The sequence below is a fragment of the Pocillopora verrucosa genome, chromosome 4 (assembly GCF_036669915.1).
Source record: "Pocillopora verrucosa isolate sample1 chromosome 4, ASM3666991v2, whole genome shotgun sequence".
In the NCBI taxonomy this organism is placed as follows: Eukaryota; Metazoa; Cnidaria; class Anthozoa; order Scleractinia; family Pocilloporidae; genus Pocillopora; species Pocillopora verrucosa.
Genome location: NC_089315.1, coordinates 13685375 through 13712093, shown reverse-complemented (window position 1 = coordinate 13712093; position 26719 = coordinate 13685375). Strand labels below are relative to the sequence as shown.

Below are 26719 nucleotides of genomic sequence, written 5' to 3'. Positions count from 1 at the left end.
GCAATTCTCGTGACGAATGAATTAATATGTGGTGGAAAATAAATAAGTAAATAATAACCAGCAGCCATGTAGGTTGCGGTTAAAAAGTATCAAGATCAGTTTACAACTACGTATGGTGACTAACATTCAGGTAATCAACATCTTTCTCTGAGGACTCCCTGCCAGAGCAATGTTAGACTAATGTAGTCGAAAATAATTAACAAATAGAAGAGCCTTGACTGAGCTCTGTTCTCTTTTAAAGCACGCAGGAAGCGGTTAGAGCGCGAAAGAAGTGTGGGGAGAAACTCACGAAGTCGAGTGTTTCTCCACACTTCTTTACAACAGAATAGAGCGAAATCAATTTGGCTTCTCTATTTGTTTCCCACTCATTACTTTCAATTTTCAAGGCAAACTTTCATTCCAAAGCAAAAAACAGTGTCGTCAGCATGCTCCATACTCTCATAAAGCAGGCTACAATAAGCCAATCAGATTCCTTGTTAGAATGGTTCAAATAATCTGATTGTTTGAACAAGACTAAATCTGTCAAAAATGGCAAACCGTCAAAGTTCACAATCTGCAATCTGAAGTTTCAGATGACAGCGCACGCTATATCTGAACTTTAATACAACAGGAAGTAACAGGATACAGCGAAGGAACTGCAAAAATAAACTAGTGAGAAATACAAGCTTCGTCAAATTGAGTTGCAACCGGTTTCTAGAAATTGGTCGAAGAAGGCCAAACGGAAACCCCATTCAGTTTTAGGAAGCTCTATTTCAGGAAAGGGGCCAAGGAAAGGGCATACCCCGTTGCTGGCTTCTGAAGCATTCTTCAAGAAAAATACACTTTCGTATGACTTTTTCAATTCACTATCTGGCCTCACAATATTGTTTGAGCAAGCGAAAAAGAAAACACCTACCAGAATTAGATCTTACCAGCAAGATCTGTCACCGAGAAGATAAAGCTATGTAAAAACTCTATAACAATCAAGAAAAATACGTTTGTCGTAGCTTTTCAAAAATTAAAATGAACATTGTGCAATTTTCAACCTATTAAAATGTTGTTTTGGTATCTGCGAAAAGAGTGGTAAAAGGGGCCAAGGTTCCTATCTTCGTGTCTTTTAAGGGAAACTTAGAGGAATGATTCATACGGACTACACATTGAATTGTTACTCCTTCAAACCATTCACTGTAAAAGGCAATTTTTTAAAGTGTAGAGTCTGGTAACATGGACTTACATCTTCTTGGCATTGTTCATGTAAGAAATAACTGTGATAAGGCGGCTCGTTACATGAGAGAAAAAGTATAACTTCTGAACCAAACGACAAAAGTCGGATTTCTATCCGTCTACTTTGAGCCGTTTTTACATTAGAGTTAAAATCATGTTGGTTGTACTGGGAACAAGGGACCGCCCATTTTCTACAGGATTTATGAAAGTGAATGAAATCAGATTTCCAGTTGCTGTAAACGTCATGGTTTACTCCCTAACTTTGCTAAAAGCTCTGTATTAGGGCCTGAATAGACAAGACAAAACAAAACAAGAACAAGTCGTTTAGTAGCTGGTGAATATTTTCCTGTAATAAATTGGAGACGTTCCTCGTCAGTTGGTTCATTGCCAGGAGAAATAATGTTGTATATGTAAGGATCTCCTTCAAGGGTTCACAATAAGACAAATTTGATATGCAACCCAATTAACGAATGGTAGTGAACAAAAGAATATATACCCCGCGCACACTTTAGTTTTCCTCGCACGGGCGGAGTAAATAAGCTAAGGGAAGCTATTTTTGACTCTGGTGATGAATTCAGCTGATGTTTTTGAAAGATCAATAACATTTTTGTGACTCAGGGATTATTATTCAGGGGTGATTATCACAATATCAGATATTTTAACCACAGATTAGATGCTACGCAATCTGAGGTTCAAAGGGTTAACAGTTTTATACTAAAGTCAAAATGCTTGCCTCAACTAACAACAAGAGACTGCTCATTTTCTGCAATAAATTCTCCAAAGGACTTTACAAAAGTGGGTGTGATTAGAGTTCTCCCTTGTTGTAAACATCATGTTTTACTCACTCACTGTACTTAAAGCTCCATATTTTACCTATATATCCAAGATAAACCGAAAGAAAAATAAATGACAAGTAAAAAAAAAAAAACAAAACAGGAAAAAATAGTGCTACTAATGCTTTGGTCCCACTAGGGGTATATCAGTGGGAAACCAACCTTTTGTAATGTCAGCTAAATAAGTTCAGCTTTCTTTCATGTTGACAGCCTGAGTCTTGTTCTTCAGGAGTTTAACGGTTGGATGAAGTGATAAAAGTGAATTAACCACAAATGTGTTATTGTATAAGATAAAACCTAATGTTTCAAGAAATACTCCTTTATCTGTGTAAACCACATGTACAGTAGTCGTCCTGGATACAGAAAGGTGTCACAAGTTTTACTTGGGTTCTGCAGAAGAATCCATGTACTGTACATTCCGTGTAATTTAACCCCTGATTATCCCCCTAAAAACATTTACATGTAATTCAACAACAAGAGATAAACAAACAAAATAAAATTATTGACATTCAGCCTTAAGACTAAATTGAAAAACTAGCAAAGGGTAAAGTTTAGCAAGCAGGTCAAGCCTTGTCATTATGTCATCAGTTGCCTGCTTTCCGTAGACAGTCAAACCCTTAGTAATCAATCAATCTCTATCTTTCAAACTCAGTCCTTACATTAATTCTGATTGAATTCAGTAATCTAGAAAACTCAGACAACTATTTTCCTATGAGTGTGATCATTGAATCAATTGACTGAAGGTTTCAATCAAGTGAAGAATGTTAAATTTGATGTTTTACAGAATTTCCACCAACAGAACTTTCAAGTTATCAAGTTCCAGTCTCATAACAAAATTACTTCTTTAAGCAAATTGACATGTTAATAAAAAAAATTCTTTCTTTAAGATGACAGGGAAAAGCCCCCAAAAATACCTTCATTGTTTTTTACTTCTAACTATTGTTCAGAAAGCTCACTGTTTTGGAGAAAATATATAGTCACTCAGATCTGTTGCTGATGATCTATCTGTTGTTGCTGATGGTCTATCTATCTATCTAATAGGTTGACACTAGTGCCAAAGCTACCAGTTTAATTCTGATGTACATTGTATGTTCACAAATGAATTAATTTACACGTGCGCGTGAGCAGCCAGTCCTCTCCCTATGGACAAATGCATGTATACTAACAAGTTTTTAATTTAATTCTGATGATCTATCTGTTGTTGCTGATGGTCTATCTATCTATCTAATAGGTTGACACTAGTGCCAAAGCTACCAGTTTAATTCTGATGTACATTGTATGTTCACAAATGAATTAATTTACACGTGCGCGTGAACAGCCAGTCCTCTCCCTATGGACAAATGCATGTATACTAACAAGTTTTAATTTAAAAAAAAAAAAAACCATAAAAAATCATGTATGGGAACCTTCTCTAAGATAGACAGAGGACATTACATTTGAGCCCCTGAGAATAAATACAACACATCATAAAAACGCACACTCAGATGATCAGGCTATGAGAGGCAATTTTCTGTTTGCTATTTCACAAACCTAAACCCATTATTTACTGTGACTTAGCCTTGTAAAACCATAGAAAATTCTGCAACAATATCTGTTTCAAAAAACTGTATATAAATCTATCTAATCACTGGTAAGGTAACTGCCCCATTATTCACCCAATAACCCTTGAAAATAACATTCCTTTCTTTCAAACAATGACCAGCAGAAGCTTTGCAGAGGACTCTTAGACTACTACATGTAGATACTGCTCACATCAGCTATTGAAATGATGATTTCAAAATTGTTGTGCTGCAGCATTTTGTTTTTAGCTATAACAAGTCAGCGGAGTCTGAAAAAGTGATATTACAGGGGTGACCTTAACTGAAAACAAAGGTTTGACTGTATGTGCATACTGAAACACTCAATATCATGCAATATTTAACCTGTATACATGTGTTACCACATTTTGACGTCCTCTTTGATCTATTACTGAACAGACGCATGGCAACTTGGAATCTATTTGTTAAATAGACCTTGTTCACCTTGGAGTCTCTGTGGCTCAGTGGCAGGGCATCAGAGGGCGGAATCCGAAGGTCTGAGGTTCCATTCCTCATGGGGACTCTGAATTTTTTCTTTGTCCCACGCTCGTGACGAGACGAAAAACATCTTTCTTCATAAACAAGTACTTTGCAAGCAGACACTCGTTTAGAGCTTCTTTATTGTTAAATCAGCGAATTCTTGAGTTTTTCTCAACTTTGAGTTCTAAAATTTACCTTTGAAAACGTCGTTATCAACTAAAAGAAAAGATAACGGTGTCGAAAGCCTTCAAAAGAGAAAATTCAAAACCTACCCTAGTGGTCGAAAATTAATTAACAGCCAGGTTTGTCCATTGACAGGCCTTAATACAGGTACAGTTGTGTACGTTATCTGCAGAATATTTCTCGAAATAGGTAAAAAAAAAAACGTAGTTCAAGTCCATTCAAACGGTCAAAAGTAGCACGGCACTTGATATATGCCAGTTTGGCCGTGGTCTTAAAGAAATGAAGCGAACAAATGTCCATCGACTGCGCTGAAGAAGTGGACTACACAACTACTCAAAATGGCGCCAAAGAACTTTTTTACTTAAACCGCTGACTTGAAACTAATAGTATAGGCATCGGAAGTTGGAAGTGACTCGGAAGTTGAGGTGATGTCTTTTACGACTGAAGGTTGAAAGTTTGGCTTTTTTAACGGTTAAAATTTGTCATTTATTACGCCTAACAGCTAGACTTTTTGGCGGTTTTACAATTAACCGCCATTAAGACCCAGCGAGTGCATGGTGAAAAGGATCGCGGAGAGCGTTTTTGCGAAAGTTAAACTAATAAATGGCCAAAATTTATGTCAGCAAGAGACATTCTTCTTTGATTTACTGTTACGGTAGGCATCGTATAAAGACCCTAGAAACAGTGATATGGCACTCCCTACATGACAGTTACTTAACTTCAGGTTCGAAGTCGACGAGATTACCTAAAACTATTAACTGATTATGAGACATTAATACTTTATTCAGTTATACTTTATACTATTCAGCTAGGGCGAGATATGGAAAATGTTTAACATATCCGAATTTGTATAGGCGCTTTTTCCAATACTAAATAGAAACAGATTGGCAGAACTTTCAGGGAAGAGGCGGTCGACGTCTGTAACATTTCTCTCATCTCCCATCATCTTTGGCCCTTGCTTGTAGATGAGTGATAAAGTGAAATATGAAAATTGGTATTCATATAGTATAGTCACATTCTTTTACAAAAGTAATGTAAGCTCTTTACTTATTGCTTACAAGTTTGACTTTTCACAAAACGGAGAATCTGTAGTTGTTTAACTCCGATATTATATGGATGTAACGTAGCACGTCGAGGTTATACTACTTGGTTAATAAATGAATTGGATCGATCCTTTAGTTCTCTCTCCAGCACTGTTTAGATAAACATCTACAAATTAAAATGGAACGGTTTTATGACTCAAATGTAGGGATTAAAACGTCTTTTTTCCAAATCACAATGAACATCGAGCATTAATTGTTGTTTAATGTATCATGTAAAGCCATTAATTGTTGTTTAATGTACCGTGTAAAGCCCTTATATGAGAAACAGTTCTGAGTTACACTCGAGGATCACTTCAATTTTTTTGACATTGAATTTTCGTTCATTTTTCTCGCCTTATATTTTGCGTCCCTTTCTTTTCAGGTCGTATCGTGCCAGGCTCCGCAGTTCTCTTCAAAGAGGGAGGAAAATATTTTGGAGGGTGTTATGCGTCTGCCACGCGTCGCGTGTGGGAAGTCTTCACAGGAACATAACATAAATATTCAAGGAAAGATGGCATACTAATTCCTAATGAAAAACATAAGGTCGGCCAACGACCTGAAGGAACTATAATAGTGGTTGGAACAGACCCAAGAGGGAACTTAAATACGGGAAAAAAATTAAGCAATCGAGAAGTTCTACTCAGTATACTATTGAACAAATGGTGAAGAATGACAAAGCAAATTTGAAAACGTACGAGTATTTAAAGGAGTGTTATGCAAATAGTTCATGTTTAACTAATAATCAAAATATTTTACGTCCTTATGGGAGTGGGGTTAGACTGTATTGAAAAATCCCCCATCTTCGACCTCTGAGGGGCAGTGCTGGCGGACTATCGTTCAAAGGGGATTTGTGGAACTTCAATCTGCCAAAATCGAGAGATCGCCTTCCAACTGAAACCAACACGTTGTTGTAAGAAATTAGATACTTCTTGAGTATGCAACATTAAGATCTTTTAAATTTTTCCTTTTTTCATCTTTTTCTAATGGGAAAGTCAAGTTGAAATCATTGTTAAGGAGCATAGGGTTTTCCTCTCTTTATTTCTATAAGGAGCATAGGGTTTTCCTCTCTTTATTTCTATAAGGAGCATAGGGTTTTCCTCTCTTTATTTCTATAAGGAGCATAGGGTTTTCCTCTCTTTATTTCTATAAGGAGCATAGGGTTTTCCTCTCTTTATTTCTATAAGGAGCATAGGGTTTTCCTCTCTTTATTTCTATAAGGAGCATAGGGTTTTCCTCTCTTTATTTCTATAAGGAGCATAGGGTTTTCCTCTCTTTATTTCTATAAGGAGCATAGGGTTTTCCTCTCTTTATTTCTATAAGGAGCATAGGGTTTTCCTCTCTTTATTTCTATAAGGAGCAGAGGACCTCAGATGAAAAAATACTATACCCGTTGAGTGGTAAAGGCTGCTCAGTTGACCTCTAAAATGTGTTTAAAACCGCGCTGGTTATTGAACAATTATGAGACAAGACTTGGCAAGATATCGTGGCGAGCGGAATGATTTTTTTTGCCGCGGCCGAGGCGATACTACATACGAGGTTACCATCATTTTTAGTAGTTATTTGAAAGTCGTGTGCTAGTTTTTTTGTTTGTTTGTTTGTTTTGTTTTTTTTGCAGAGTAAAGAGACAAAAATTGAAACTGCCTCAAAAAGTGATGACCTTCAGTCGATTTTCACAAATTCAAAATAACTGAGCGGTCAGGCATCTCGCCGAAACTTACTCGGAGCCATCCCTAATATATCATAATAAAAAAAAATCCATTGATCGCGGCTTTTGAAATGCAAGCTCCAGTTTTTGTCGCGAACGCGTGGTAAATGGGGCTATTTTCAACTATCTTGATGATCCAGCTGAGATTGCAAAAACGTGTGTTACTACAGCTAACTACAAACAACACTCCTACATAGGACTACTCTCATACGGATGATAAGACAACACGATCAAATGGTACCCATGCGTTCAAACCATTCGCAATGAAAGGGCAGTTTAATTGATGATGCAGATGATAATATCATCTACCGTATCAATGGCACAGTTGATGTGGTTGCCATAGACAAAGTAATGTCCTAGTGTCTGAGAAGTGGATTGATTGCACATGAGGGGAAATTCAAAGCACTGATTTTGAGAACACACCCTTACGATGGCACCTTGAAGCCCTTTATGTAGGGAAACAAAATTGTTCAATACACACCTTATCTTGTTTGCCTGCAGGTAACAAGTAAAAAAAACAAAAACTTTCCTGGGACAAGGATGTACAAAAAATTTTAATTTGGAAAGAAAAATATAAATTATCTAGAACTAATTTAGCAAAAGTTTACTCAAAATAAAGATTCAAAATGTGTCATATCAGATTGGTTTTCTGAGGCTCCACCAGCGAACATTCAAATAAGGACTTAGAGCTTTCCCAGCAAACCAATATCAACCCCTAAACCAGCAAGGGACATTGCAGATGCTAATTTTTACTTAAAAATGTAAAATGGGTGCCCCTCAAGTACTTTCATTGTTTTTTGTCTTCTGACTATTTCCCATAAAGTGTTTTTTAATTGCTGACTTAAGCAATATATTCTTCAATAATTCTACAATGTAGGTCCTTGTCGGCAATGATGTTGCCAATTTTATTCTGATCTACTTTCACAAATTCACAAATAAATCCATTTAGTATATGTGTGCATGGACAATAGAACGAATGAGAACCCCCTTAAGTAGTGGATAAATAGGAGACACTACATTTGAGCTCTAGAGAACAAATACAGTATACAATGTATACTAAATCTCTTTGACACGGACAATCAGGTGATGAGATGCATGTGATGCAATTTCTTTGTTGTTTACAGTGAAAAAACCATTGATGCTTTATTTAAACTGAAGGTAGATAAAATACATAAAAGAAAATCCTGCAGTAATGGCTGCTTCAAAAAAATGTGTTTAAATCTATCTAATCACTGGCAAATTAAAAGGTTACTTGCCACATTACTCATACAATAAAACTTTAAAATATAATTCGTCTCTTTAAAACAATGACTAGCAAAAGCTTTACAGAGGACTCTAGTTACAGATCACTTCTTATATAAGCTATTAAAAGACGACAATTAAATTGTACTACTGGGGTAATTCCTTTCTAGGTGTAACAAGTCATTAATGTTTGTTTCTTCTACAAAACAGTGTCACAATACTGCATAATATTAAATTTGGATGAATGTGTTAGCCTATTTTAGTTACTTGACACTTAAAATCATAAGTAAAGAAATGTTCCTTACACGGGAAGGGAAGGTGCAGAAACTACAGAAAAAAAAAGGTTGAGAAATATTCAGGCTTCAATGGAATTCATACCCGAGCCTCCCGGATAATTTTCCCTGATAATCGTTGGGCACTACTTCTTAACTACACTGTATAAAGCCACCCGCCAGTGGAGTCCTTAAAGGGACGTTTACATAGTGATTCTGATACAAAGCAAAGGTTTGACTGTATGTTAACACTGATTATATGATACTGGATATTTTGTGGTCTCACCTGTACACCTGTACAGGTTTTCAGTATGATAGGTATCGAGAATCTCTTACGAAGATACGTAAATTTACCTACTGTTCCCCTAATTAATCATTCTCCGTATATTTTACTGTTAAACTAACGATTTCTCGAGTCCATTTTCAATCTGAGCACCACAATTCACCTTTGAGTCATTATCAAATTAATACAAAGACACGATAACGTTGTAGAATGCCTCCTTAAAAGGAAACTCCAAACCTACCTTGTCTCACATTAGCTTGACCCAAATGTTCGAAAGTGTGCTCTCCTCTCGGGCTGAAGTGGCCAGGTAACTAAAAGCCAGGTTTGTTCAACGATAGGTATGTACAGTTAGCATTTTGTTATCCGCAGAATATTTCCCGTAACAGGTACAAAAAACCCCGCACTTCTGGTCCATTCAACGCTCAAAAATAAGAGGAGACTATTTATGCTTCTGTTGCTGTGTTCTTGAGGAAATGAAACGAACGAATATCCAGCAATCGACGAAAGTGTATTATATAATAAGCTCAGTTATGCACGCATTCTGATTGGTTCTCACTTATGATCTATCGGAGGAGTGGTTCAAAATAATTTAAAACATTGCTAATTTCAACTTATTGCGGATCGTGCAAAGCCGGAGGCTGATGGATAGAAATTGCTCACCTTTATGCCTGTATGCTTTTAGTTTTCATTACATATGTAATGAGAAAAAGCCAGGCGACTTCCACATGAAACTTCGGTTGTACAAGAACTGTTCATTTTAGGAACAAGACAAAAACTGTGGTAACGGGGCTGCTCAGGGGAGTAAAATAACAGCATGCCTAGCGTGTAATGGCTAAGATCATGCCGTCGTCTATTTTGCCAATATAATATGTTAGAATTGAAGAAATCAATAGTAAGCAAGCAAATGAAAGAAACTTGGATCTTTTTTCAGGCGCAGTCGTTCACAACTACCAATAACACGAAATTTTTTATTTCGTTTTCTGATTGATATTTGTATTTAAAATTTATAGTAATAGACCGTAGCGCTTAGCGAGTTCTCCGTAACTGTTTTTTGCGCATCGAATGAACGATTTGGCGGCCAAAACGTAGTTCGTTTTTCTAATCTCAGCCTAAACACCGCAGGAGAGAAACCGTATCAGTCAATCTTCGTCGAAGTCTTCTCTTGATGAGGAAGGTTCTCCTTCTTAGGGCTGAACCGTGCTCACAACATCCATTTCTTCTTTACTACTTGAATACGATGTATTATTATTCTCGGAAGAGCTAGCTAAAGGATGGTATATATCGCTATAGGAAATAATTTCTATGGTATTTTAACGATAAGTATTACAAAATTACAGGAGATGTAAGAGATTTTTAAGTGTCAACTGAGAGTTTTCACAGTTTTCAAAGTTATCTCCCGCTACCTCGTTACCACTCTACGAGTTTAAGACAAAATTAAAGCACTTTTGGGCCCGAACTGAAAGCCGAGTTTTATTTTTTTGAAATTTTCCTTTTCTCGGAATTGGTTTGTGGCTGGAAAAATTTAAAGAGGAACGCAAAAGACTTTCGTGTCATAGACATTGTGGATAATGATGTGCTTCTTAAGTTTAATACGGTGTACTTAAAATGATCTCAATGAGTGCTAAAGAGAACAAAGGCGGCTATTTTACAAGGGGGAGTCACTTAGTTCATCACTGCAGTCGCATACGATCGCCTGCCAACGTTTCCTTGATGACGCGAGCTCCAAACTAAGAAAGTTGAGACTATTAATATAATATCACTGAGTAACGTTCTAAAACAATGTCAGTTGAAAGTAAGTCCACATGATTACAACAACAGATAATTATCCAAAAGTATGATAAATAGCATTGCACATAAACTGAAAAAAAATGTCTCTTTTATCATCCTTATCTGTAAGGTTGTTTTCAGCGTCCTTTATATTCTCGTTTCTGAGCGTCACTTATGGTGAGTACGAAAAATAATATCAACATATTCCAAGTTTTGACAAAGTGCAAGTAATAAGTTCTCGATTTCAAAAGCACATATCTGAAGAAATGTAACCTCTCATACATGTTATGCTCAATAAACCTCCCTCGGCGCTGAAGCTGGAAGATAAATAACGCGGTACTCCCCAAACGAAAGAATATGTCATGCGTCATCTTTCAGCATCTTTTTTTTCTTAAAGTATTAGTTTAATATGCAAAGGCATGTGCAACTGAACTCTGCCGGAGGCACTGCTCCTTTGGCAAATTGAAAGTGATGTTGATACAGCGTAATTAGTATAAGTTTGTCACACAGTAAAAAGTAATGCGCCTTTACACATCCCTGGGCCTATTCTTGATCAAACCAGTGGTTTCAAACCAGTGGTTTTAGGGTATTCCTCAACGAAATGAACCGTGCATTGTTAGCGTCTGTTTTAAACTTTATCTCGCTCGTGGTCGTCACATATGTTGAGTAAGAACAGTAACATACCTATATCACATTGAACGTTAACAAAGTTATCATTGATACATTAAACGGAAAAAAAAACCCCACAGCTTCGAATCCGTTACTCAAATCTCAGTGAGGAAAGTAATCTTTACCTCATGCTAAGAGCAATCTTTTGCGCAGAGTCCGGAAAATAAACAACACGGTACTCTAAAGAGCTTGCCTTGTTTCATCCGTAAGTGTTTCATGAAAAAGGTAAAATTGTGACACAAAAAATGCTTTTTTCATATCATCGCTCTCACTTCGAAGAATATGCCTGATTTCTGCAAAGAAAACCAATAATATCGACATTTGATCACGAAAAGAAAGTGACAGGGCTTCAACCATGGAATTGGCATAAGGGTCAGCAGAAACTGTCAAAAACAATTAACCTCCTCGATGTTTAGGCTCAGTCGCCAAGTTCTTGAATGACACGACAACCAAAATGACGAAATGAAAAAGATTTACCCATTCTCACTCAATTACCCTCACATGATTTTAAGAAGATATTTTTTCCTCGAGTATGTCAAAATCAGGAAATTTAATTGTTTAGTAAGCTGGGAAGCTTAATTAACCAGTTGGTATCTTGTTAGCTGTCCGTAAAGAGAAGTCGTTTTATCTTATAATTTACGGGTGGAAATGCAGGAAGTGGCCACTTCACTGAATCGCTTGTTTGTTTACACAATGTAGGAGACTAATTTGCTTTTCGATGTAAATCAGTCAAATTAATACAAGCCAAATGGTAAAGAATGAGATCTCCCCGCTGCTGGAGATGCTGCCCCTTCAACATTAAAATTTTTATGTTAAATTACAGTACTAAAGGAAGTTGAAGTGCATTGCATCTAAAAGGCTGCTGACGTGTTTTTTCCACACCCTATCTTAATTTGAGCAACCTATTTCAGTAAGAAGGTTAGATTTTACGGGCTTCCTCATGAAACGCGTGGGATTGGTTTCAGCGTCCTTTATATTATCGTTTGTGATGGTCACATATGGTGAGTACGAAAAATAATATCGACTGCATCATACCAGCTTTTGACAAAGCGGCTACGAGCGACAAATTCACGATTATGACATATCTGAACCAAAGTAACCTCTCATACATGTTATGCTCTTTAGGCTTCCCTTAGCACTCAAGCTAGAAGATAAACAACCCTGTTCTCTCTAAACGAAAGAGGATGTCATGCGTCAGTTTTCAGCATTGGTTTCATCTAAAAATTGTAAACATTTTAATATGCAAGAGCGCGTGCCACTTTACTCTGCTGGAGACGCCACTCCTTTGGCAAACGTGAACTTATATTTCATAACAGCTCAGTTAATTTTAAATCTATGACACTGAGTGAGGAAACGTGCCGCTACATATCCTTATTCTTGAGCAACCAAGTGGAAAGGGGTTTTCAGGGTTTTCCTTTCAGGCTCTGTCTCAGGCTCTGTCTCAGGCTCTGTCTGTTCCGATGGAGCCATTTGATACCTAACTCATCCAATTTAAACAAGATAATTAAAAGAGATTTATTGACACGCATGGAAAAGTGCATGCTCAACAAATCCGGAAACAAGGATCATGATTTCTAAGAGTGTTTAAGAAACATTAGGACTTAACGTTAAACGTGACAGGGTCACTAAATTAGCCTTTCTTTGCAAATAATTTACCGTTATTAGGCGAAAACTATTTGTTTCTTAACCCAGGTCATTTGTTATGAAGGGATTGTACATTGTGACATCAGTTCACCGTTCGTCTCGAAATCTTGACGTCAGCTGTCTATTTTTTTTTAAGGCTCGACGTGTGATCAACCAACCTCTCCTCATGGCTCAGTCATCATTCATCCCACTCAGCGAGAAAAGTACCAAAACGGCCAAGTAATTCTCTTTGGCTGTAAACAGGGTTTTTATCTGGATGGAATGCCAATTATAACATGCAATGGGAACAAATGGATACAGACACAATTCCGATGTCTGGGTATGACGCAATTAAATTCTCTTTAGAATAAAACGAAACGTTCCATAACTTAAGATCGGCACTGTTTAGTGGTTCTGCATTTGACAATAACATTCGGTGATTCATGCAAAAAAATTAATGTTTGCATGTCAAACTTTTCAATTCCAAGCTGCAACTTTCTAGAAATGTCATAGATAATGACTACAGAGACAAAGAGAGTTGCAAAATGACGATGAAAGAGGTTTGGTTCCTATCGTTGGTCATCTATCACCACTTGTGTAATAGTGAAAAGACACAAGATAGTAATCAGAAGCATTATTTCATTCCTCCAGCTAAAAATTCTATTGCTTCATTCAGGGTTTTGTCCGGAGTTGCGTAACATTTTAAATGGTAAAGTATCTCATGTGACCCCACAAGTTGGCAAGGCTGCCATAGGATTTCGCTGTGATAATAAGAGTTTCCAGCTGATCGGTAGGACGAGGTTGGAATACATAGATGGACGATGGAGTGGAAAGTTACCCTATTGTCATAGTAAGTTATCGAAAAGATCGTAAAACTAATTAACTTGCATAAAAATTGCATAAAAAAATTGACAACTATTTGACATAAAACTGATTAAAACTGCTTGCAAAGCAACGTTTTTGCTCTTTTTCATAATTTAACGCAAAGATGTTCAGAGATCAATAAAATATGTGCAAAATTCACTTGGAATAAATCTATTTTTCTTCTGCAGAGTTGCCGTCGTGTGTTCGTCTGCAAAGTCCAGCTAACGGTACACTACATGGTAGTGACAACAGCCATAGTGCAGAAGTAAAATTCACTTGTTTTACAGGCTTTGATCTATTTGGGGCTTCAACATTAACATGCCACAAGGGCGTTTGGAGTTCACGTGTTCCAACTTGTAAAGGTAAGCTGTCTCGGCGTTATTTTCCTCGACCAATTGACCTTTTCATAAATGGCTTCAACCAAATCTTCAGTACTAAACTTTCCGGTTCTTGTTACCCTTCCGTTGCGCCATTTGCATCTGAGGACCACACAAGTTTGATGTTCATGTCGTAAGTCATTGTTCAATGTTTATTTCTCAGCTTACTGCACGAAGATTAGGGATCTGCCAAATGGACACGTGTTTGGCACACGCTTCTCCCATGGTCAAGTGGTTTCTTTCAAATGCAAACATGGTTACGAGTTGGGTGGAGATCGTAGTCTTCGTTGTATTAACGGAAGATGGAATTCTTCTGTCCCGCAATGTAAAGGTAACTAATTCCTCGACATCCCAGGAAAGAGTTTTGCGAATATATCGTAGCTAATAAATTGTGCGCAGCATATTCTTATAATATGAATGGGTTTGTCACAAAACTGCAGGAACTTCGCCCATTTTTATTTTGGTTCTATTTACCTGTTTTATATTTGTTGCCACTATGTGTACTGCGAAGACCGAGAACTACAGCGGAATCAGTACAGGAGAATACTTTCCATTCAGTTATGTCACTATGAGTTATTTATTTCTCAATATGCTCGCAGAGTTCCTTTATTCGCATTACCTGCCCTCCCCTTAGCCAAGATTTTAGATAAGCGCCCGTGCGCATACTTGATGAAGTACGGAACACGAATAGAGTTGGCTCGAAATGAATCTTTCATTTATAAATTTTTACCTGGAGAAAATGGTTATCGGCAGAATCTTAACCAATTTTTTTAAAAAAATAGATAATTAGGATAAAAGCATGAGTTTTGGTTGCTACACTTATAATGGTTCTGTCTACTTGTATTTTATCACATCATAAATAATTGAAATCGCAAACAAAAAAAAAAAACAAAAAAATTAGACTCTTTGCTGCTCTTTGGTTTTTTCTAGTTATGCAGTGTGTAAAACCCTCCATTCCAAGAAATTCACGTATCATATATCCACGAACGAATCAAGTGAGATACACACACGGTACAACTATTTATCTGGCCTGTCATGAAGGTCATCTTTTGACGGGATCGCCGATTATGGTGTGTAACTATACCACGTGGCTGAAAAGAGAATTTAGTTGCATCGGTATGTTTTCTCCAATGCGGTCACATCAAAGTTACATCGTTTGACCACCACCACTGATTACCACAAACATCAACCACAAACCCATATCGCTATTAAAAGAAACGAAAAACGCCTCAACCGAATTATTACGCAAGATTCGATCTTTTCACCACCTGCGTTGGTTGCCACTTGCGGTTTTTGCGCTGGCTTCGATATCTGCGAGGGTATTTCTCGTTGAAGTGATTGCACCCATACAACGAGTCAAAGAAATGTAAATAACAGCGACCCTCAAGCTCTTCGTCTCTCACGAAAGAAAACGGGTCATATGGACCAGGAAAAAAATTGTTTAGTCCTGCAATCGCGTGCGCCAAACTGGACTAGCGGCGGACCAAAGTATTTTATCCCGCTGAAATTGTATCCAAACATAACATAACAGCTTCATGGGTAAAAAGTTTTTTTATCAGTGTCAAAAAGATTTGGAAGCTTCCGAGGCAAGATATCGGTTACTTTAAATATTGGCGAAACTTTTGAACTGTTGACAGATTTTTCAACAAAAAAGGCTCTAGCGCTCCTCCAAAGTACACTCCTTCTCTATGTAATCGAGTCTTAGGTTAAAAGTTGATTTCAACAAATGAGGACTAGGCGGTCATATAATAAAATACTTATTGTCTTAGTTAAGTCGGTCCGAACGGGAAATATTTTGCTCTCATCAGGCTCGTCATGGTAAATGAGTATATTTTCTTAAAAACATGACGTTTATATCATAAATATATGTAGAAAAAAAATAAGTAAACCTTTGTTACACCGTCACTTTTATAGCCTCCTGTCCCATCCTTGGACCAGTAAGGAACGGAGTCATCACACATGTAACACGGAAGGGTGGTGGTGAAGTGGAAATAAAGTGCCATGCAAATTATACGTTATTCGGATCCTCAAGATTGAGCTGCATAAATGGAGAATGGAGCAGCAGTATTCCTTCGTGTAAAGGTATGCCTCATGCGTGTAATTTCCATTGGTTTAGAAGTAAGAAAAATAAAATAAAAAAGCAAACTTTCACGGCCTTCACCTGGGAGGAATCGACGTGGAAAAACCCTCTAGCGCAAATAAAAGAAAAAGTTGAACGTCTCTAAACGAGTTACGTTATTTAAACTAAACCGAAAGAACAAACAATGGAGTGCTGCTTTTCCGCAGTGCATTGGGCAGAATGCCTATTGTTCTCGCGACATTCACTTGCAGAGGCAAAAATGTTATAGATCTGTAATATAAGCGGCGAAGCGTAAACAGGGAGTTTAGAGTTACTTCATGACATTACTACACAGACCTACTTTCTCGCCCTTTCCTAAACACCCAACCCAGAAAATAATGACGGGAAATATTGAAAGCTTAAATCAGCAACTATAAAATTATGGAAGGAGAACACCCCCTTTGAGGAAGGTTTTTTTTTTCTTCTAAAGAGGTTCATCATGTAATTACCTCAAATTAAACATTTCAAGACGCTTTAACGGATCTTTAAGGAAGCATTCTGATGGCATCCCTCAAAACAAATTCAATATTTCATGTACTTTAAATGGTTAACTGAAACGAGAAATACGAGTCCTTCACGCGTCACATGTTGGATTAAATAGGTACCGCGGTAAGTTTTGATTCACTTTCTTAACAAGCCACAAACGTTTTTTTTATCAACACATCGATATCAAATAGGGGAAACTCGTGGCACCTACGCCACCGTCCGTAGGACGACAAACCTTGAATCAAAATCAGTATGCAACTGCTCTCAGGCCTATTGACAATGGATGAATACGTTAACTTCCGGCATTGGAGAAGAAACTCTTGCTTTGATCCATCAGACAGTATATTTTGATAATGAAGAAACCGCACTAAGTATTCCTATAAAATCATTCATGAGTAAACACATTCAAAAGAGGAACTTTACTAACTTTAAAGTAGCTATTTCAGCTATAGTTTTTACTGTATTCCAACTACTGTCACGATTTACAGAGAAGTCCTCCAGTGCACAATAGTATGTCTTCACTTTTAAAAGATTACTTGCTTACATCTGTATACTTAACGTTTTTGGCATGTTAATCCATCCTCCTCTGATGCTGCATGGCATTCGTGAACTTACATTAAAGTATAACGATGATGATAAATAGATAAATTCCTCTTAATTCGAAACTGCTTTGACTCCATAGCACCATGTGCCAAACCTGCTGCACCTCCAAACGGAGGATTGTGGGGCAGAGATTTTAGACATGGACAATCAGTAAGGTTTATTTGTCGTTCTGGCTATACAAGAGTCGGTACCTCCCCGATCACATGCAATGATGGAAAATGGAACAAACCTATTCCAGTTTGCAAAGGTTAGGAAAGCTTGATTCTTGTGTTTGCCAAAACTAAATTGCAATCTTAAGTTAATAACTGTAATATCTGCTAATAGTTGCTGTGTTCTCGTGTTTGAAAAAATTAAATTGCACTTTTAAGATAATAACTGCAATTCTTCTGCGATGAACAAGGCATTTGTCACACACCGAGAAATCCGAATAAAGGAAAATTGCACAAGAAGTTTCACAGGACGAAATCACATGTTTCCATTTCTGAAACGTGGCGGAAACATGCAACTCCATGTTTTCGTTATGTTTAACATGCACAAAAAGTGGTCCGGTTCCGTTGTATACCCAGCAACGGAAACGCGAGAAAACGTCACGAAACCGGTAACGGAAACACAGGTTATCCGTCGTGTTTCCAGAACGGTTTAACATGTTTCTGCCACGTTTCCGTTTACGGATTCTTGCAATTTCGTCCTGTGTTCCTGTCGGCCCTCTCCTCGACGGAGATGTAGCAACGTTCTCTTGCGACAATAGTTATGACTTGAATGGTAATAGGAAAATTCGTTGCGTTGACAAAGTATGGATCCCCAGCGTACCTCAATGTAAAGGTGAGCATTTCTAGTGTACAATTATGCTGATAGTTAAGCATTCATGATTCATCAGAGAAACTTACTGAAAAAAATGGTTCGCACGATGTTAAATTACACGTTTAATAGCTTAAGATAAGGAACAGGTCAAGGCACCCATTAAACTGGTTAAGAATTTAGACATTTTTTGTGCACTTTTTAGAACATACAAAAAAAAGTATTGTATTTAAAATGATATTACTCCACTCTCACCTCATCCACGAAAAAGACGCGGTGTTATACATATGGTGTTATATTAGAGGTTTCGAGAGATAATTCAGGCAACCCTTTTGATCCATTCTTTGGTAATTCACAGTTCGTTTAGCACACAATTACACTATTTAATTTGTGGGAAAGTAATATGCCTCTGAAATCATACCAGTTAAAAAAATATTCAAATTTGAAATTATGAATAATCACCTCTATAATAAGATAACCAACTACCTGTTAAGTTTAAGTTATGAGGGAGGAAGGGAGAAAGCGAAATAAAGCTAAAGTATCGTGAAAGACAAACTTTAAGCGCGAAGGAAACCTGATCTTCAAACTATGCCTTAGCCCTGAAACATAATTTCAAGGAATTGAAAAATTTCGTCGATACGCTCTGAATGGCACAACGAGAAAGCAAGCTAGGACAATGCACACGAAACAAACTTACCAAAAAACATTTCTGCTATTGAAGGAAAATGCAAATTCCAAGGCAGTCCAAAAAATGGATACACACCAAACAGAATCTTCTTAAAAGGAAAACTCTTTTCACATGGTAGCAACATCGAGTACGCTTGTCATGCACCGTACACTATGGATGGCACCAACATTCTGCACTGCAACGATGGCTTTTGGAACGCTAGCATTCCCTCGTATATATTATCATGGCATTATCTGTTATATCTTTCAGAGTCTTGTAAACCCCTTCCACTGTTATCTAATGGAAAAATCCATAACAATGGTGTCAGTCATGGGGCCGTGGTCTCTTTCTCCTGTAATTCAGGATTCCAGCCCCAAGGGTCCTTGCAGATCAAGTGCCTCGATGGGATATGGAATGAAAGTTCACCGAGTTGCATAGGTCCAGTTTCTCTTCAATCCATTGCATTATCATAATATCTTTTTTATCAGTATCATTATATCATTATCATTATGTATTATTTCTTTTTAATTCAAATTATACTTGTCACCTTTGAGTAATAGTTAAGTGTCGTCTTTCTTTTCCTTTATTCAATAAGGGAAACGATATCGCGGCGTATGAATGAATAACCACCAATCAATCAAAAGTCATACTAGCCTGCAAACCAGGCGTAATTTTGGCGGGCGAGTGCTTAGTATTTTCTATACAAAAATTATGGCCGCCATCTTTGATGTTACGGCAACGGAAGGCTGGGGAAGGACGACGATCAAAAATAAGGAGACGGGTAGGGGAGTTAAGATTACTTCTCGCCCTCCTCCCGCCTCCTACCCTCACCGTCCACTCTAACTCCAAATCAAACATGGCCGGTTGAATGGACGATCCCGAGCTTACAACGTTTGATCGTCCAAGTGAGACATGAAGTCATACAAATGTGTCAATATTTCTTAACTTCAATTTCCATCAATTATTGGTATTTGGCAATACGTTTTCCGGATTTTGTCATTGAATATGGCAGTTTTAACGAAAAGAATAGGATGGAACTTGGACCATCAGCCTCGTGTTTATTTTCGTTTCATTAATGTTCATTTATAGTGTTATGTTCATCTATAAGCCAGTCTTACTTAGTTATCTGCTTACTTGTTTCTGTATTTATTGACAGCCTCTATTGTTTTCTTTTAGGTGTATGTGCTAAGCCGGGAAAACTCGGTAACGGGACAGTTGTCGGAAGCAATTACAGCTACGGTTCTGTGATCAAGTTTAAATGCAATAAAGGCTACAAGTTAAGAGGCTCAGCCAAGTTAAAGTGCAGAAGGGGTGTATGGGAGGGTCAATTTCCAGAGTGTGAAGGCAAGTTTATGTGTTATGTAAATAATAATAATACCATCAATATTTTAATGTGAATACAGTTGGTAATTCTGTTACGATTAAAGTGACAGAAAAATATATTAGAGCAAATCAAAAAGCAGTTTATTCAATTACCTGTAAAGAAACGCTGTTAGGGTCTGTAAGGTTCCTGAAAAAAAGTTGAGCGTGTAATCTGACGTGTTGCATACTGTATCTAAATGTATGTTCAAATTTTTATTTCATTATTCATTAATGCAGTTTGAATTAATGATAGTTTACTCATTTTCCTTTAGTATGTGTCCGGGTCGGAGCAGTGTTTTGGGGATTTTGGAAAAATAATATGAAAGCAGACAATTACTGGAAAGTTTCCATCACAAGGATAACTGCAATACATTTGGACTTCGAATTGGTTAACGATAAGAAATTGACGGGTAGTTACCGAAGGACTGATCAAAAGCTCATCATCGATAAAGTACCATCCATAGGGAACTTATTACCTAACTCGTCTGTTATAGCCAATCAGTTTGCCCATCCAGGGTGGTATCGAACTGGAAAAGTTATTGGTACATCAGGTGGCTCTTGGGTGCACGTGCAGTTTGATGATAGTGAAATAAAATGGGTTCCGCTTGGACGTGTACGTTTACTCTCTTACCCTGGCTTTTGCTCTGATGTTGAGTAAAAATTAGAAATTAATGAATAAAGGGGGTAAGTTTCTAAAGAAACTGTGGTGCTACGTCAGTGGGAAAGTATAGTAGGTAATTTAGTGTCAACAACCGAGTTGAAGACGTAAATTGACCACCGTATAAAGTTAAAAGGCTAACGTTTCGAGCGTAAGCCCTCCGTCAGAGCGATAGACGAAGGGCTAACGCTCGAAACGTCAGAATTTAAACTCTTTACAGTGGCCAATTTACGTCTTCAACCCGGTTGTTGACATTAATTAACCTGTTATAGAAAATAATGGACTGCTTAAATCTGAGAATAATTCAGATACTGTTTCCTGCTTAGAAAAAAATAATAACCTGCCGCCATGTAGGTTGTTGTTAGTGTGTATTGAGACAAGTTACTCACCCCTTTTTTGTTTCTGAAACTTCCTGTAAAATTAAGGGTGAAGCAAATTAGTATTAGGAGTGCAACTGGGTAACGTCACCCTTTAAGATAAGGTAGAAATCAAGTGTAGCTTTTGTTTTTTGTTGCTGGGGCCCAGCCCCAGATTTTGTCAAGGCGAGATAATCAACACTAGAGTAACAGAATCGCTTTAATGACGTGAATAAACTTGAGAGAAATTGAATTGCCACGATTTTTTCAATATTAGATTGGTGTCCATCGTCTAACGTTTGGCACATTTACTGGCTTTTTTTTTTCCCAGAAGTTGGCCATGAGGGTCCAGTGGTCACCCTTCTTCAAATTTATAGGGCCCTAATTAAAGACAGGGGGCCCAATAAGGGAGGTACCTCCCCCCCTCCCCCCCCCCCCCCCTATTTTGGGTTAAAAAAAGGGAATCGCAGAAGGAAGAAAAGCCGGCAGGGTGCAGCGAATACTATGCGGGAGGCTCGGGTATGAATCTCATTGAAGCCTGAATTTTTCCCAAGTCATTTTTTTCCCTGCAGTTTCTGCACCTTCCCTTCCCCTGTGAGGAACATTTCTTTACTAATGATTTTTAAGTGTCAAGTAGCTAAAATAGGCTCACACATACATCCAAGTTTAAAATTATACAGTATTGTGACACTGTTATGATAGTGTTAAACTAATGATTTCTCGAGTCTATTTTCAATTCCAAACACTAACATACAAACCTAACTTTTCTCACATTAACATGACCCATTGAGAATGTGCTCTCCTCTCAAACTGAAATGACCAGGAAGGTAAAAGGCAAGTTTGTTCAACGATTAAGTATGTACAGATAACATTTTTGCTATCTGCAGAATATTTCTTACAACAGTTAAACTCGCACTTCTGGTCCATTCAACGATTAAAAGTAAGAGGAGAATACTTATGCTGCTGTGGCTATTTCCTAGAGAAAATGACTTGCACTTGACAGAAATGTTATATACAACTTTTCAAAATGGCGCCAAAGAAAATTTGTGTATAGCATGAAACCGCCGACCTGATGGATCGATACTGTAACGGCATGAGCACAGCGGAGTTCTTTGCAAAGAAAAATTTGTTTGGAAATACCATTATATATGGGTTTTAAAAGAGCTGTCTAATTTAAAAAATTGAAAAATATCGTGACCAGAGGTGGTTCAAAATATTTTAAAACATCTCTAATGGATCGTGCAGAGGCTGATGGATAAAAATTACTCGCCTTCATGCCTGTATGCTTTTTAGAATTGAAGACATCAATAGTTAGCAACCGAATGAAAGAAATCTGGATATTTTTTCAGGCATAGTCTTTCCCTTTCTCTATCGCTCTCGTTCTCGTTCACAACCACAAATGACATGAATTTTTTATTGCGTTTTCTGGTTGATATTTGTATTTAAAATTTATAGTGATCGACCTTAGCGTGTAGCGTGTTCTCCGTGACCAGTTTTTTGCGCATAGAATGAACGATTCGGCGGCCAAAGAGTGGTTTGTTTTTCCAATCTCTACCTGAACACCACAGGAGAGAAACTTTTGAAGTCAATCTTCGTCGAAGTCTTCGCTTGATGAGGACGGTTCTCCTTCTTAGGGCTGAACCGTACTCGCAACTTCTATTTCTTCTTTACTACTTGAGTACGATGCATCACAACTCACGGAAGAGCTAGCTTAAGGATTGTATACATCGCTATAGGACATAATTTTTATGGTATTTCAACGATAAGTATAACAAAAAATGTAAGAGATTTGTAAGTGTCAACTAAGAGTTTTCACAGTTCTCAACTTTATCTCCCACCACCTGGTTACCATTTTACGAGTTTAACACTAAATTACAGCACTTTCGGGCCCAAAAAATCCAGAGCTTTATTATTTTTTTTAATTTTCCTTTTATCGGAATTGGTCTATGCCCAGAAAAATCTAAATAAAAACGCAAAAAACTTATGTGTCTTAGGCACTGTAGATAATACTAGACCCTGTGAGCAGGGTAACTGGGATACCTGGATGGTACTGGATCCGTGGAATCAAGTGTAGTGATACTACGCGTGTCGGACTAGTATACTGAAATAGTGAGCTCAAGTCTGGCCAAGGGCATACACCTGTCTCAAAACATAGGCATGCTATGCATGCAAGAGTTATTTTTTGTACGGTGGGTGGATTACTTGAAACATTGTAAGTGGTGTGCATTCTTACAAAAGGAAAGAAGACTATTAACGCGGGAAAGAATGAAAATGTCGAATTACCTCACACACAGGTATTTTGTGGTAGATTATGTGTGTTGTGCGAATAAATGTAACCAAAAATAAACTGTATTGGTGCCACGGATACCTGTTAGTACAAAATGTAGACAGCAGACTGCAGACCGGATACAAAATATAGACTGCAGAGTGGGTACAAAATGCAGACTGAGAATCTGAAGAGTTTTTACGTCTGGTATATAATAACATGTCGTCTTACAGCTTACCGAGCGTCACGCAATCGCTTTTGCGCGATCAGCCTTCACGATTATTTGCACTATTGTGGAAAATTCCTGGCCCATTTCTTGATGAAAATCGATCGTAATATAATTTCAAGCCTTCAACATAGTTGATTGGTGTGATGTCTGTACAGATTTTACCAATGTAATAAAAGTAGATGACGTGAATAATAGTGATGGTAAAGCAAGCTTAAAACGGCAACAATCGCCAGAAACTACAACGGATACACAGGGTATGAGTAAGTTTTATTGATTTTACGAGAAAAATCTTCATATTTCGAAATATTTATCGTTGTAAATCGACCATATTTCGTTCCCTATACTATTCCTTATAACGAGTTCAAATTTTCAACGGTTCCTAGCATAACTTACTCGGAGTCACACAACACGTAACGCGTTCGTGAATTAATCGTTGGCCCTTTCTCGAGACGTGACCTTGGGTTGCCTGTGACAAGACAATTGCGTAAACAATACTTAACATAATAACATTATACACAAATAACACGGGATTTTGGATCATGTATTTATTAAAAAAAAATATCCATACAACTACAATGGAAAAAAACATAAGATTCATCTTTCTGATCGTGAAATTAATACCATTCGCAGTTATCGTAGCTACGTTCCCTGGCATCAAGTGAATCCAACATGGCGTCTTTCTTCACAAGCAGTTTGCATCCATTTGAATTTTGTTCTTCAGTCTCACGGTAGTAGTGTTGGTCAATAGATTGCATAGAGTATATGCAGTTTGGTTTCAGATTTCAGATTTTGCTTTTTACAACGAGTTAACGTTTTCAACGAAGACATTGGCATTAGCATACAAGACATACAAGGCATTCAATGCTTTCATAGCTTTCAAGCGTTCACGATTCAGTCCGTTCCAAAATTACCGCTCAATAATATCTTTTTGTGTGGATTGGCCGCGAACAATACGACTTGTGTATGCGTCTATAAGTATTTTGAGCGTTTGCGCCATAATGCTCCAGATGATCGTAATCCAAACACATTGAAATACAAAACGACTGACAAAAGAGTTTTATGAGCAAAAATCTCGTGTTCGTCATGTGACCCGGCCCTGTCCGTGCATGACAACGTCAATCATCATCAAGATAGCACGCGTGATCAGCATGTGAACACCTCATTGGACCATAGTTAGTTGTCCTGGTGTTGAGGGCCCAATGACCTCTGGGTACTATTGCGCAATTTTTCCATTTTGTGGCGGAGAACAAAAGCGGCTATTTTACATGGGCAAGTAGCCTATGTGTAGCCGTTCCCTCCTCCGATGGTGAAACGGAGGCAAGGCAAGTCACTTTTTTCATCACTGCAGCTGCACGCGATCGCCTGCCAACGTTTCCTTGATGACGCGATCGGCAAACGAAGAAAGTGGAGACTATTAGTAAATTATAATCTCACTGAGTAACATTCTAAAGCAATGTTAGTTGAAAGTAAGTCCACATGATTACAACAACAGATATGCTGAGAGGAAGTTAAATGGCTCAGCACATAAACTGAAAAAATGTCTCTTTTATCATTCTTATCTGTAAGATTGGTTTCAGCGTCCTTTATATTTTCCTTTTTTGAGCGTCACGTATGGTGAGTACGAAAAATGATATCAACATATACCAAGTTTTGACAAAGGTGCAAGTAGTAAGTTCTCGATTTCAAAAGCACATATCTGAAGAAAAGTAACCTCTCATACATGTCATGCTCAATAAACTTCCCTTAGCGCTGAAGCTGGAAGATAAATAACGCGGTACTCCCCAAACGAAAGAATACGTCATGCGTCATCTTTCAGCATCCTTTTTTTTTTTTCGTAAATTATTGGTTTAATATGCAAAGGCACGTGCCACTGAACTCTGCCAGAGACTTCCTCCTTCTGTTAATTACAGAGTAGTTACTATAAGTTTGTCACACAGTGAAAGGTAATGTGCCTTTACCCATCCCTTGCTCTATTCTTGATCAAACCAGTGGAATAGGTGGTTTCAGGGTATTCCTCAACGAAATGAACCGTGCATTGTTAGTGTCTGTTTTAAACTTTATCTCGCTCGTGGTCGTCACATGTGTTGAGTAAGAACTGTAACATACTTATATCACATTAAACGTTAACAAAGTAATCAGTGATACATTAAATGAAAAAACCCACAGCTTCGAATCCTTTCCTGAAATCTCAGCGAGGAAAAGTAATCTTTACCGCATGCTAAGAGCAATATTTTGCTCAGAGTCCGGACAATAAAGAACAAGGTACTTTCAAAGCGAAAGAGCTTGCCTTAATTGTTACATCTGTAAGCATTTCATGAAAAAAGTAAAATTATGACAGAAAAAATGCTTTTGTCGTATTGTCGCTTTCACTTTGAATAATCTGATTTCTGCAAAGAAAAACAAGAATATCGACATTTGATCACGAAAAGAAAGTGACAGGGCTTCAAACATGGAATTGGCACAAGGGTCATCAGAAACTGTCAAAAACAATTAACCTCCACAATGTTTAGGCTCATTCGCCAGGTTCTTGAATGACACGATATCCAAAATAAAGAAATGAAAAAGATGAAACCAATCTCACTCAATTTCCCTAGAAAGAACACATTTTTCTCGAGTACGTCATAATCAGGAAATTTAATTCTTCAGTAAGCTCATTGTATTAATAATTCAATCATATAAAGTTCAAACATCGTGTTTGAATTAACAATGAAACCGGATGAGAAATTGCAAAGCAAACTAGGAAGCTAAATTAACTAGTTGGTATCTTGTTATCTCTCCGTAAATAGAAGTTGTTGTATCTTATCATTTACGGGTGGAAATGCAGGAAGTGGCTGTTTCACTCAATCGCTTGTTTGTTTTCCTTCTTCTGATAAAGGTAAACAATACGGTGTATTCAATTACACACTATAGGAGACTAACTTGCTTTTCAATTTAAATCAGTCAAATTAATACAAGCCAAATGGTAAGGATTAGTGACACTGAACGCTGCTTGAGATGCTGCCCCTTTGACACTAT

At 37.6% G+C, this 26719-nt stretch overlaps 1 protein-coding gene across 1 annotated transcript; it reads left to right on the top strand.

Moving 5' to 3' along the window:
• Positions 1-12216: 12216 nt before the first annotated feature.
• LOC131793101 (C4b-binding protein alpha chain-like) lies at positions 12217-17620 on the top strand. The gene is made up of 8 exons (XM_066165315.1): positions 12217-12297; positions 13077-13259; positions 13596-13769; positions 13972-14145; positions 14324-14491; positions 15091-15276; positions 16075-16242; positions 17448-17620. Exons 1-8 carry the CDS (start codon positions 12237-12239, stop codon positions 17618-17620), a joined length of 1287 nt encoding a protein of 428 aa, XP_066021412.1. The 5' UTR covers positions 12217-12236.
• The last annotated feature ends 9099 nt before the right edge of the window (positions 17621-26719 follow it).